This window comes from Triticum urartu, chromosome 4 (genome assembly GCF_003073215.2).
Source record: "Triticum urartu cultivar G1812 chromosome 4, Tu2.1, whole genome shotgun sequence".
In the NCBI taxonomy this organism is placed as follows: domain Eukaryota; kingdom Viridiplantae; phylum Streptophyta; class Magnoliopsida; order Poales; family Poaceae; genus Triticum; species Triticum urartu.
The window spans coordinates 38456038-38469380 of NC_053025.1; the positions used below are offsets into that span (position 1 = coordinate 38456038).

Sequence of the window (13343 nt, forward strand, 5' to 3'; positions counted from 1 at the left end):
GTCACAACGTAACTAGGTGGCTATAAAGGTACACTACAGGTATCTCCGAAAGTGTCTGTTGGGTTGGCACGAATCGAGACTGGGATTTGTCACTCCGTGTGACGGAGAGGTATCTCTGGGCCCACTCGGTAGGACATCATCATAATGTGCACAATGTGATCAAGGAGTTGATCACGGGATGATGTGTTACGGAACGAGTAAAGAGACTTGCCGGTAACGAGATTGAACAAGGTATCGGGATACCGACGATCGAATCTCGGGCAAGTAACATACCAGTACATAGACAAAGGGAAATTGTATACGGGATTGATTAAAGTCCTTGACATCGTGGTTCATCCGATGAGATCATCGTGGAACATGTGGGAGCCAACATGGGTATCCAGATCCCGCTGTTGGTTATTGACCGGAGAACGTCTCGGTCATGTCTGCATGTCTCCCGAACCCGTAGGGTCTACACACTTAAGGTTCGATGACGCTAGGGTTAAAGGAAGTTGTATGTGGTTACCGAATGTTGTTCGGAGTCCCGGATGAGATCCCGGACGTCACGAGGAGTTCCGGAATGGTCCGGAGGTAAAGATTTATATATGGGAAGTCCTGTTTTGGTCACCGGAAAGTTTCGGGTTTATCGGTAACGTACCGGGACCACCGGGAGGGTCCCGGGGGTCCACCAAGTGGGGCCACCAGCCCCGGGGGGCCACATGGGCTGTAGGGAGTGTTCCTTGGCCTACATGGGCCAAGGGCACCAGCCCCACTAAGGCCCATGCGCCTAAGAGATGGAGAGGGGGCAAACCCTAATGGGATATGGGCCTTAGGGCCCATATTGGTGCGCCTCCCTCTCCCATCCCCTCTTGGCCGCCCCCTTGCTCCCCATCTAGGGCTGCCGCCCCCCTAGGGGTGAGAACCCTAGAGGGGGCGCAGCCCCTCCCCTTCCCTATATATATTGAGGCATTGGGCTGCCCATAAGACATGTGATTCCATCTCTCGTTGGTGCAGCCCTGCATCTCTCTCTCCCTCCCCTTCTGTGGTGCTTGGCGAAGCCCTGCAGGATTGCCATGCTCCTCCATCACCACCACGCCGTTGTGCTGCTGCTGGATGGAGTCTTCCTCAACCTCTCCCTCTCTCCTTGCTGGATCAAGGCTTGGGAGACGTCACCGGGCTGCATGTGTGTTGAACGCGGAGGTGCCGTGCGTTCGGCACTTGGTCATCGGTGATTTGAATCACGACGAGTACGACTCCATCAACCCCGTTCACTTGAACGCTTCCGCTTAGCGATCTACAAGGGTATGTAGATGCACTCTCCTTCCCCTCGTTGCTGGTCTCTCCATAGATAGATCTTGGTGACACGTAGGAAAATTTTGAATTTCTGCTACGTTCCCCAACAGACATGATCGAGACACTTCTCTGGTTAATAACCAATAGCGGAACCTGGATGCCCATATTGGTTCCTACATATTCTACGAAGATCTTTATCGGTCGAACCGCATAACAACATACGTTGTTCCCTTTGTCATTGGTATGTTACTTGCCCGAGATTCGATCGTCGGTATCTCAATACCTAGTTCAATCTCATTACCGGCAAGTCTCTTTACTCGTTCCGTAATGCATCATCCCGCAACTAACTCATTACTTACATTGCTTGCAAGGCTTATAGTGATGTGCATTACCGAGAGGGCCCAGAGATACCTCTCCGACAATCGGAGTGACAAATCCTATTCTCGATCTATGCCAACTCAACGAACACCATCGGAGACACCTGTAGAGCACCTTTATAATCACCCAGTTACGTTGTGACTTTTGGTAGCACACAAAGTGTTCTTTCGGTAATCGGGAGTTGCATAATCTCAGTCATAGGAACATGTATAAGTCATGAAGAAAGCAATAGCAGTAAACTAAACGATCAACGTGCTAAGCTAATGGAATGGGTCATGTCAATCACATCATTCTCCTAATGATGTGATCCCGTTAATCTAATGACAACTCATGTCTATGGCTAGGAAACTCAACCATCTTTGATCAACGAGCTAGTCAAGTAGAGGCATACTAGTGACACTATGTTTGTCTATGTATTCACACATGTCTTATGTTTCCGGTTAATACAATTCTAGCATGAATAATAAACATTTATCATGATGTGAGAAAATAAATAATAACTTTATTATTGCCTCTAGGGCATATTTCCTTCCAGTACCGCTTCCTTGGAGCGGTAGTAGTGTGGCCTCAGGCCAGGCGCTGCTGCTATTGCGGTAGTAGGGGCGGATGTAATTTTTTACATCCGCGCCCTACGCGGTAGTACCGCACCGGGTGTGCGGTAGTACCGTGCGCTCTGGCCAGGCTCAGCAGCTGGCGCGATAGTAGGTGCGGATGTAATTTTTTACATCCGCACCCCGCGTGGTAGTACCGCTCCTGGCTTACAATACTACCGTGTAGGATTTTTTGCATAGATCCCATCTTGGCGGAAGTTGCCACAGATGTATTGTTATATGTCCGTGCCTTCCCAAAATCTGGACCATCCCTGCCTTGCAGTAGTATCGCAAGGGGGAGCGGTAGTACCGTGCCAGCGGTTCTACCGCCCTCTGCCTCACAGCTTCAGGGCTGTTCTGGTCTCTGCTGCTCGGGCGGTAGTACCGCGAGGCACTGCAGTAGTACCGTGTGCCCTTGCGGTAGTACCGCGTCCCCGGCGTGGTAGTATCGTGCCACGCAGGCTGAGTTGGTGGATAATGGTTGGATTTGTTCTTCCACTATATAAGGGGTGTCTTCTTCTCCGAGTTGGCTATCTCTTCCATCCCCAAGCTCCATTATTGCTCCAAGCTCCATTTTCGCCCGATCTGTCTCCCTAGCCAATCAAACTTATTGATTCTCGAGGGATTGGTTGAGAAGGCCTAGATCTACACTTCCACCAAGAGAAATTTGATTCCCCCACTCATCCCTTGCGGATCTTGTTACTCTTGGGTGTTTGAGCACCCTAGACGGTTGAGGTCACCGCGAAGCCATATTCCATTGTGGTGAAGCTTTGTGGTATCGTTGGGAGCCTCCAATTAAGTTGTGGAGATAGCCCCAACCTTGTTTGTAAAGGTCCGGTCGCCGCCTCCAAGGGCACCAATAGTGGAATCACGACATCTCGCACTGTGTGAGGGCATGAGGAGAATACGGTGGCCCTAGTGGCTTCTTGGGGAGCATTGTGCCTCCACACCGCTCCAACGGAGACGTACTTCCCCTCAAAAGGAAGGAACTTCGGTAACACATCCTCGTCTTCACCGGCTCCACTCTTGGTTATCTCATGCCTTTACTTGTGCAAGCTTATTTGTGTTGTATCCCTTGCTTGCTTGTGTACTTGTTCTTGGTGCATCATATAGGCCGCTCACCTAGTTGCATATCTAGACAACTTACTTTGATGCAAAGTTTAAATTGGTAAAGAAAAGCTAAAAATTGTTAGTTGCCTATTCACCCCCCTCTAGTCAACTATATCGATCCTTTCACCACTTAATCCCATCTCCACTTGCAGCTTGAATTGAATGTATCGTGATCCCTTAGTGCCAACTTAGGGTGCTCTATTCTCATGTGGACCTTTGTCCATCCTAAGTTCCCAATCTCTCCGATATCGTACCCGCCTAGTTTCCTACTCGGCATGAGTTGCACAAGTTGTTTTAGGGGATAGTTATGTCTGTCTCTCTAGCCTAGGCTGTTTCGAGGCGATCTAGTGTTCTCGTGTGGTGTTCTTTCCGTTTGGCATTCATGGTGGTGGAAGGGGATGATCAATCAAGCTCGTCAAGCAAAATCTCAGAGAGTGTTTGTGAACCGCAAGGATGTGAACATAGATGAGTTGCTCAAGAACTTAGGGTCGTAAGAGGGTGATTTCGATGATTTAATAGAAGAATGAGAAGATGTACCTAAGAATGGGATAAAGTGGATGATCATATCTCATATTCTTACCTTAAACCACTTCACACCCAGTTTCTTTTCACTAATATATGTGAATTTGAGCGGAGCCGAATACATGATATGAAATTTGAGTGTCCGAGGATAATTTGTTCACCGTCCAAGCATTTCTGCTCGGGTGGTTGGCAGATGATCACGACATGCAGTCCATGTCTCTTCATATGCCAGATGCGGGCTGACCCATTTGCTTCGCTTAACTTCTTTTTAATACCGTTGATGAACCGATAATGTTTTAGCCTGTTGGCCTCCATCGAAACTTTTGGTCTTTTAACAAAGCGACGATAGCATATACAGTAACCATGAATTATCATACACTATACAATAAAAAAAATTATGGCAGGGTAATTAAGAATAAACCTAGACTATTCACTGTGCATCAAAGTTCGCCATCAGTGGTAATAACGTGCAATCAGACAACATATTACATACACTAGGCATAAAAGTTCGTCACCAGTGCAAATACAACACGCAAACAAAAAGGTATACAAAACCGATAGCAACTCAACACAGTTTAAGAACCGATAGCACCTATACATGAGTTTAAGAACCAGAGGGAAGCCTAGTCGATTTGACTGGAGTAGAGGGAGATCGAAGTTTTATGGGCCAGTCTAACCCGGTGGCGGCAACCCCTCTCCCCAAGTGTCAATAGAGGTGGTGCAGATGGCGGGACGTGGGAGTGGCGGCGCGGAGCGACGAGGGAGAAGCAGCATCGCCACGCCATGGCACCAAGCAAGGGTTGCGCCGGAGGGGGCGCCGACGCCCAATAGGGTTTGTCCGTGGATAAAACCGAGAGAAATGCTCCTAAAAAATGGCTGAAACCCTACTAAAAGAGGGGGTTTCTTCCTTTTCTGATTCTACCCCCAGCTTGTTCGCATGAAATCAAATTGATTGAGGGGCTTTTCTCGAAATGAGATCGAACCGACCAGTTTTCTGTGAACTGCCCAGTTCATCGGTTTTTCTGTGATGTTCTCGGCATTTTTTTTCTCCTTGAAAATAAAAGGATTCCGCCACGAGGGCCGGGCCCAGTCGTAACTCAGCAAGTCGCACGTCTCTTCTCCAGACCTGTCCATTTGAAACACGAAGCCGGAAAAAGGGTCCCGTCCGATTGAACCAACCCGACCCAACCCACCCGCCCCCTCCCCCCTCCCCCCTCCCCCCTCCCCCCCCCGCGATTCTGTCAGCCGGCGATCGCCGGAGATGTCATGGCTTGCCCGCTCCATAGCCACCTCCCTCAACATCCCCGAGGATTCAGGCGCCGACGACGACCCCGACGCCGTCCCCGCAGCCGGCTCCCCTCCCTCCGCGCGCGCCCCGCCGCCGCCTCACTCGGCCGCGGCGGACGGCGTCAAGGAGGACCTCACCGAGCTATCCAAAACCCTAAATCGCCAATTCTGGGGCGTCGCCAACTTCCTCGCGCCCCCGCCCGGGGAGGGCTCGCCCTCGCCCTCGCCCTCCCCTTCGTCCGCGGGGGGTCAATCCGCCGACGCGGGGACGCCCCCTGAGATTGCCGGGATCCGGCGCGACTTCTCCGAGATCAGCGGCAGGTTCAGGAGCGGGATCTCGCGGATCTCGAGCCACAAGGCCGTCTCCGGGTTCTCCAGCATCGCCTCCAATTTCTTCGCCCCTGAAGACGGGGAAGAGGAGGAGTTGCTCGAGGCTGTCAACGACGAGGGGGAGGATGATGCGAGGCTAAATAAGCCGGAGAATGAGGAAGAGGCGAGGCATGAGAGGGAGGATGCCGAGGGGAGGCATTACTTGGAGAGGATGGCACGGCTTGGGGTGGCAGACGACGAGGTGAGGGATGAGTGGAAGGAGCAAAGGGTCAGACATCAGGCGTATGACAACGAGGAGAGGGATGAGTGGGAGGAGCAAAGGTTCAGACATCGGGCGGATGACGGCAAGGTATGGCCTGAGGAGCTCGAGGAGGTGGATGGCCCTGAGCTGGAACGGGCGAGGGTAATGCAAGAGGAGGAGGTGGAGGAGGAGTGGGATGTGATTGGCATCACCGACGAGGTCCTCACATTCGCCACCAACATTGCCAGGCACCCGGAGACCTGGCTTGACTTTCCCCTGCTACCTGACGAAGAGGAGTCTGATGGCCCATTCTCATGTAATTTCTTCACCCCTCAGCTATTCATTATTCACTAGTGTTTATGATCATCAATTCTTCATGGAAAATTTCATGTCAATTTAGTTTGGCAAATTTGGAAGAGACTTTTTCTAATGATGCGAGCTTATGAGTTATGGTCAAAATTCATGAAACCCTGTAGCACTTATTTTAAGTTATGCCTTGATTTAACATGGTGCTGATGGAAAGGCTTGTGTTTATGGTGGAGTAAGTTTTAGTGTAACTGTTCATATGCTATTCCAATGGAACTATCAATTGCACCTCACTTTTTCTATCAGTCTGACCATGTGAATGTGTTTGCTTAACCTTTTCAATGCTCTTTTTACCCCCGGCAGATTTTGACATGTCTGATGCTCAGCAAGAGCATGCTTTGGCTATTGGGCACCTCGCTCCTACATTAGCTGCTTTGCGGATTGAACTATGCCCAATCCATATGAGCGAAGAATGCTTTTGGAAAATTTATTTTGTTCTTCTACATCCTAGACTGAGAAAGCATGATGCGGAACTTCTGTCCACACCACAGGTAAATTTTCTCTCCACCTGATACATAAAACATTACATTCTCTATCGTCCCAGAATCCAGGCAATCTTAGAAGAAAGTAGTGAAGTTTTATATGTGGCCATGGTATTAATCATTATCTCAGACGATTATCTGATTAAACGGTACTTGCTGTTGACTGGGTCTTTAACATGATTAAGTGGTCTTGCGACTTTCTTTCTTCTTTTGGTCACATATGTATTTGCATAATAGATATTGTAAAAAGGAAGAATGATCCATGAACTACCGATGCTATAACATAAGTTTGCCAAGTTTCACTTTCTTAGGCTGGTGTTCAGTTCTCAACAAGCCACAACCACACTTTCTTAGATGGATTTTTTTTGCCAAATTTCCAACAACTTCCTTGCCAGAAAATTGGGACTAGTTGCACATTTGGCTCAATTTTTTGTCAAACATGATAACCAATCAGACATGCCCTAATACAGCTCTTTTATGATATGTAACAATCAGTTGCCATGGCCTTTGTTGATTGAATCTTAGGAGGATGTGGTGCTTGACGACAGGGCGTGGTCTAGGATCTCGACGCTATGTCACTGTTGAAGGATAAGGCACTTTGACTTTGTGTAGATAGGGAGTAGGAAGAAGAGAGAAAGAGAGGGAGAGTTGGGGTGCCATGCACCATAGCCCATACCATATATATCTGGCACTTAATTCAGAATAACCTTAACTTGAAGGGAAACCAGTCTAAATGTTACAAAAAGGGAAACAAATCTTATCCAAAGTAAATAAAGAAAATCCTAACGTAAGATAGATAAAGGTCAAAGCCGGTCTTTGCCCGCAATGGCATATGTTATCTCACACATGACATTGGTCCTGTTTTTTCTATTGCACTAGAATATTAGATGCATGGCACAGTAATAATTTATGATATTCCATTTTCTATGAATTGGCACAACTGTTGGTATATGTTTTATCCAAATCAAGACAGAGTTTATCCAGCTCTACTGTCATGTACCAGCTCTGCATATTAGAACCATGCAATGCTATACCTTTTTTTTTGGCGATCTAATACTTATAACACTATCTTGTTAGATCTTTTCTCTTCAGAGGGCCCCTTTGATTCATACGATTCCAAAAACGTGGGCATAAGAAAAAAAATGTAGGATTGCAATGTAGCCCTTCTGAATCCTACAGGCTTTTTCTTGATTGCATCACAGGATAAACAAAGGATTCTTTCCAAGAGGTTTGAGTGGATGATCAAATCCCTATGGAATATAGTACAAAGGAATCCTTGGGAAAATTTTTATAGGATTCAATCCTGTGAATCAAAAGACCAACATAGGAAAAATCCTAGGATTCCAATACATACCTTTTTACTTGTTTTGGTGTCAGCAACTGTCAGCATTCAATTATTATTGTGAAATGATGACAATTAGTCTTCTAGAAAATTACAACTGAGAGCATCTACAACATCAGTAGCCTGGTACTTGAGGCCACTGGCTTCCTATGGATCCTGCGGCATATTAGGGTAGCAAGCATGTCAGTCAACGACAATGTGTGATAGTGTCTTGCTCAGTTCTTTCTCTGAGATTCTTCGCTAATTTAGCAAAACACCATTGAAGCACACACAATATCTGCAGAAAACTGAAACTGTGCACTTTTATCTTCAAGTTGAGGTTGCCTTTTCCTTGCACAACCTTCTTCAGCTGATATGCAATAATGTGATTTGGTGGTTGTGATGAGTTACTTGAGGTTGTTGAGAATATAAATTCACAAATAATCTAAGTAACTGATTTCCTATTTTTTAGATTGATATTGGGTAGCTCATATCTAGTGCGTATCTTCTCGGTGCATCCCATGCATCCTGGTATCAATAGATTCTGCACTGGGATAAATTATGTTGTACTGATGATGTGTTGCATTAGGGTGGTATAAAAATTCATTGTAACTAAATCAACATCAGAAATATTTAAAAAGAGATTAATTGTGGATTAAATGCATTGTGTACTATATCTATCTCTAGCTAGCCTCATCACTGAAGAATCTTTGTAGCCCAGTAAGGCCTGGGGTGCACCGAAAGGAGGGATTGGACACGTACTTGCATTAATAGTGTGCTTATCATCACGTGTTCCATAATAATATATCTATAGATAAACCGACAAAATATTCATTGCTATTTTTCTGCACATGCATGCTTGCACATCATCCAAATTGTTTTAGCTATTTGATATGCTAGCCTGGTCCACTAACATCCATCCAATTTGAACATAAGAGTCTCTCTACCATGCAACACGCATAGTGCTTTTTTTGTTTCTGCATAGCATAGTTTGAATATTAAGGGTGAATCTGTATTGTCTAAAATGTTCAGAAATCAAATCTCTGATCCCGCGGCAATGGGCAGGGTATCGTCTAGTTCTTGCAATGGGCAGGGTAACGCATGTCCCAGCAGTTAAGCTAAGCCTGCTTCTTGTTTTTGCAGATTGTGGAAGCTAGAGCAATGCTTATGCAACACCAGTCAAAGCAGCATGCAACAGAGCAGTTACGTCGCCATAAAGATGACTTTGGAACACATTCGGAAGATGACAGCTCCAAGGACGTCATGGAAGCGTTCCCATCTGTGCGACAACATGCAGCTTCGTTCACCCCCATAACAGATTTTGAGATTGAAAAACATCCTATCCAAGTAAATGAAGTCGCAGTGGTGGACAAAACAGTCATCAAAGAGCAGCTGAGGGAGGAGGGCAGCAAGGCCTCAAATGTTATGCAAGAAACATTTGATGACGACATAGACGATTGGTTTGACGAGGAGGCCGATCTCGCTGGGCACACCACCATTCTCATAGGCGATGAGGAAGATGTGTCATTCAGTGATTTGGAGGATGACGATGATACGAAATGATCATCATCCAAAATCCAAGCCAACCTCAGCCTGAAAACCGGGACCCGGTCAAAATTGATTGTTCTTCAATAGAAAGAAGGGAAGTTGTACAATGAAAAGGGAGCAAATTCAGGGCCAACTTCAACCTGAATGAAAACTGGAAAGCGGTTGAAATTGCTTGTTTGTTAATAGAACGGAAGTTTTGTGTACAATGAAAGGGGAGCGGCTCCATTTTGGTTTTAAGCTGCTCGGTTGGATGCAATGGTAATATATATATATACAGTGGGTGGGGGTGCCGTATGGTTTGTAATTTTATTGGTAATCTTGTGTACATAGCATTATTTTAAAAGTCACAGCAATAAAAGTTCCATTCGTTGGTTGATTGTTCAAAGGACAGCGTAAAATAATAATAAAAAAGGGAAAAGAGAGAACAAAATGGCGACGAGAGAACAAACAAAATGGTGATGACAACTGTATTTGCAATGACAATGACAACATACTACACTTTGTATATATACAAAATTGTACTGCCTTCTGAGACACCTCACATCCAATCCAACAAAGCACAGCAATGCAAATGGTGAATGAACTGGCCTGGCTAACAGTTATCCTAATCAAGACCTGATGAGGCCAAAGTTATTCGAGAGCTTCCCAAGGTGCGACCACAGGAGGCTCCCCAGGGAGGACCTGGGCCTCTCCTGATCGGCGAGCGACGCAGCCGGCGCTCTCGTCTTCTTCACCGGCGGCCAGCCAGGCGCTCCTTTGGCGACGTCGAGCGAGATGCCCATCTCGGCGACCCTCGTCCGCACCGCGCACAGCGCCTCGGGCCGCACCTCGCCGCCGGTGTCGGTGACGAGGAAGAAGGTCCCGATGGCCTCCTCCTTCTGCCGCTTGATCTCCACCCTCAGCAGCGACAGCCCGTGCTCCCGCAGCATCCTGGTGAAGTCCGACAGCAGCCCCGACCGGTCCGGCGCGCGCACCTCCACCCTCACGCCCTGCACAAGGACATGATGCCATGCCGTCTCAGCATCGCGCGCCCAACGAAATATACACTTGGACGAACGGAAAGAAATGAAATGGCTAATGGAGGCTGACTGACATGAGACGCCCTCCGCTCCACCGCGGCGACGAGGCACCGGGAGACCTTCTGCCGCTCGGCGTCGCTGTCCACCGTGCGCCCGTCCTTGTGCCGGATGTAGTACTCCTGCGTGCGTGCGTCCGTGGTCACCACAATGCATGTCAGTCACTGGCGTGCCAGGGCAATGCCACATGGACTCGTGCTGCAGGGGAAGCGTACCTGGATGGCGAGAGGGCCCTGTGCCCCGACGGTGGCATGGAAGACGACGTAGTGCATGTCGGTGAGCGCGCAGACGGTGTCGAAGAGCAGCTTGGGGCGGTCCCTGCTCGTCATCTTGACGATGGCGTAGCCCCGCTCCTCCCAGTTGTCGATGGTGACGCGCGTCTGGGTGCGGTGCGCGGACCGGGCCGCGGTGGCCGCCCGGTCGCCCATGCAGAAGTGCTCCTCGTCGACGGGCGTCGGGGCGGGGCCCGACTCATAGTCGCGGTCGTCGTGCATGAGCTGGTGCATCCGGCGCTCCGTGTGGACGCGGCCCCGCACGGGCGCCGACATGCACACCCAGCGCCGCTCGCCCGACAGGTTCTCGCGCGCGTCCACCACGGCGTTGACGAGCCGCTCGATGCGCGCCCAGCGGCTCGGGTGCAGCGGCGCGGCGGCGGTGTCGGCGCCGGTGGTGGTGACGTAGAGCACCCCGGCGGCGCGGCCGTTGTGCGTCCAGGCCTGGCCGGACGCGACGTGGCAGCCCTGGTCGACGAGCACCTGGGTGATGGAGGAGAGCAGGCCGGGGCGGTCGTGCACGGTGAACTCGAGCGAGGCGCAGTCCGACACGTCGGGGCCGCCGGGGCCGACGACGTTGCCGAGGCAGGTGGTGAACTTGGGCGAGCCAGAGCGCTGGAACGGCAGGAGCGCCCGCTGGATGAAGCCCGGGAGCGACGGGTCCGTCAGCTTGCGCCCGATCTGGTCCGTCACGTGGAACACTGCATGGCGAACAAGATTAGAAAATTGCGCGTCTTCAATCAATCATGTATTTTTGTGACCTAAATCGATCGGAGAAGAAAGAAAGAAAGAAAGAAAAATGAAAGGGAGGAGGCTGCAGGGAGATGGTTCTTGCCGTCCATGAGCCAGCCGCCGTCGGAGGAGATGTAGGACTTGTAGATGACGAGGTCGAGATCGGTGAGCAGCTGCACCATCTCCAGCAGCACGCCGTCCCGGTTCACGCTGTCCACCTTGACGAGCGAGCAGTCCTCGCGCGTCTCATTGTCGACGACGACCCTGCACAAGCCATCCAATCCACGCACGTCACACCAAGAAGAATTCGATGGATGGATCGAGAATAACAACAAACAAGCAGAGGCTAGCCAATGCGGGCGTACCCTGGGGTGCCGAGGCGGTCGAGGACCGGATCGAAGTCCGGCTCGAAGTAGGGCCCGGAGACGTACTTCATCGCCGTCGACGGAGAAGACGATCGGTGGGCTTTCACGGACGGACGCCAATCGCCCTGAGCTGAATCTTTCCTTCTCGGTCGGTCTTATATGCCCCCTCCGGCACGGAAATCTACCGGAATTCGGACGCGCGGTGAGAACAACAGATCCAATCTGGGGCGGAGCAATCCGGGAAAAGGGAAGGGCCGCCGACGGCACGAGGAGCGCGCCCCATGCTCACATGCGTCGCCCGGCCGGCCTGCCGCTCGCTCGTAGCAGCAGCAGCAATCTACCAAAGAAAAAAGAACTCAAAAAGGCTTCCTCTACCGGAACCGAGGCTGCCTGCGCTGCGCGACGAACCGGTCGCGCGCGCGATTATGTAGGAGGAGAGGAGGAGGAGGAGGAGAGGGGAGGGAGGGATTACCTCCGGTGAGACGAGACGAGATGAGATGGCGAGGGGGACGAGAGGCGGAGGGGAGGGCGCACGTGCGGGTCCGGGCTCGTTCGATTTGGCCTCGGTCAGCAGGCTGCAGCTCTGCCTGCGTGGTCTCGGCGGCGTTTTAGGATTCGAGTGGAGAGCGCGAACGGCCGCCGCGCCACGTCGGAAGGGCGCGTGGCACGCGGGCGGCCCGGGTCGCAGCCTTGCTCCTTTTGTCCGCTTCTCTTTCCGTCGTCCGCCGTTTTGATTGATTGATTGATTTCCTCCGAGTAAAACCCTGATTCGGAATTGATGCATCGCCATTTATATCATAATAAGACTAAATATACATGGAAAGTCAGAGGATCTGCCGAATTAGTATCAGACCATTAGAATGGGGGGTATCAGATATGCGGGTACAATTGCATTCATTTACGAGGGGAGATTTTGATCTGCTTCCCACCTTTCGATGTACATTTAGGGGTTCCCTAAAAAAGAATGCACATTTAGGGTTTCTTTGATTTAAATGATTTTTTTAGAAATTTTAGAGGATTGGAATCTTTAGAAAAAAATTCTATGATTTTTCTGTTGTTTTTCTAACGAGTTTTCACCTAGACTTGGAGGATGGTTGTACTGACGATGTAGCCGATGCGTGCTGGCGGTGATAGATCTCGCAAGGCGTCTGTGGGGAAGAGGGGGAAGGGAAACGACAATGCAACAAACGGAAAGGAGGGGGTGTGACAAGGTAGGGCGGCGGTACATGAGAAAACAATGGCACAGAGTTGTGGTTTTTTTTACCTCGAGCAACACGTGGGGAAGTTGATGCACAAACGTAAAGCAAGGGGAATCGATTGTAGGTAGTTGGAACAACTTGCATTTATCGGCCAAGCAGACTAGCACAGAGCCATGGAGCTGGCACCTTTCCACGTAGAAACTCCATTATCTCTTCTTGACACGGCGCATGCAGACGAAGCCTTGCCAAACT

The 13343-nt window shown here is 49.8% G+C and overlaps 2 protein-coding genes across 3 annotated transcripts; one reads left to right on the top strand and one right to left on the bottom strand.

Annotated features, from left to right (window-relative positions):
- Positions 1 to 5096: 5096 nt before the first annotated feature.
- On the top strand, positions 5097 to 9751 carry LOC125550505. The gene is made up of 3 exons (XM_048713513.1): positions 5097 to 6046; positions 6400 to 6587; positions 9043 to 9751. Exons 1-3 carry the CDS (start codon positions 5134 to 5136, stop codon positions 9460 to 9462), a joined length of 1521 nt encoding a protein of 506 aa, XP_048569470.1. The 5' UTR covers positions 5097 to 5133; the 3' UTR covers positions 9463 to 9751.
- Positions 9752 to 9911: 160 nt separating this feature from the next.
- Positions 9912 to 12516, bottom strand: LOC125550506 (ACT domain-containing protein ACR3-like). 2 transcript variants are annotated; one of them, XM_048713515.1, is made up of 6 exons: positions 12365 to 12516; positions 11893 to 12073; positions 11631 to 11791; positions 10739 to 11496; positions 10541 to 10645; positions 9912 to 10436 (listed from the first exon to the last, which is right to left on the bottom strand). In XM_048713515.1, the coding sequence occupies exons 2-6, from the start codon at positions 11961 to 11963 to the stop codon at positions 10056 to 10058; spliced, it is 1476 nt and encodes a 491-aa protein (XP_048569472.1). In that variant the 5' UTR covers positions 11964 to 12073; positions 12365 to 12516; the 3' UTR covers positions 9912 to 10055. The 2 variants fall into 2 exon arrangements, with proteins under 2 accessions (XP_048569472.1, XP_048569471.1); XM_048713514.1 differs by having other exon boundaries at positions 11893 to 12229.
- Positions 12517 to 13343: the final 827 nt, after the last annotated feature.

Coding starts and splice junctions, on each gene's coding strand:
- LOC125550506 (XM_048713515.1), bottom strand. CDS start 11,963: ATGAAGTACGTCTCCGGGCCCTACTTCGAGCCGGACTTCGATCCGGTC. Junction 10,646..10,738: donor AGGGCCCTCTCGCCATCCAG/GTACGCTTCCCC, acceptor GCACGCACGCAG/GAGTACTACATCCGGCACAA. Junction 10,437..10,540: donor TGGAGCGGAGGGCGTCTCAT/GTCAGTCAGCCT, acceptor GTCCTTGTGCAG/GGCGTGAGGGTGGAGGTGCG.
- LOC125550505 (XM_048713513.1), top strand. CDS start 5,134: ATGTCATGGCTTGCCCGCTCCATAGCCACCTCCCTCAACATCCCCGAG. Junction 6,047..6,399: donor GTCTGATGGCCCATTCTCAT/GTAATTTCTTCA, acceptor TACCCCCGGCAG/ATTTTGACATGTCTGATGCT. Junction 6,588..9,042: donor AACTTCTGTCCACACCACAG/GTAAATTTTCTC, acceptor TTGTTTTTGCAG/ATTGTGGAAGCTAGAGCAAT.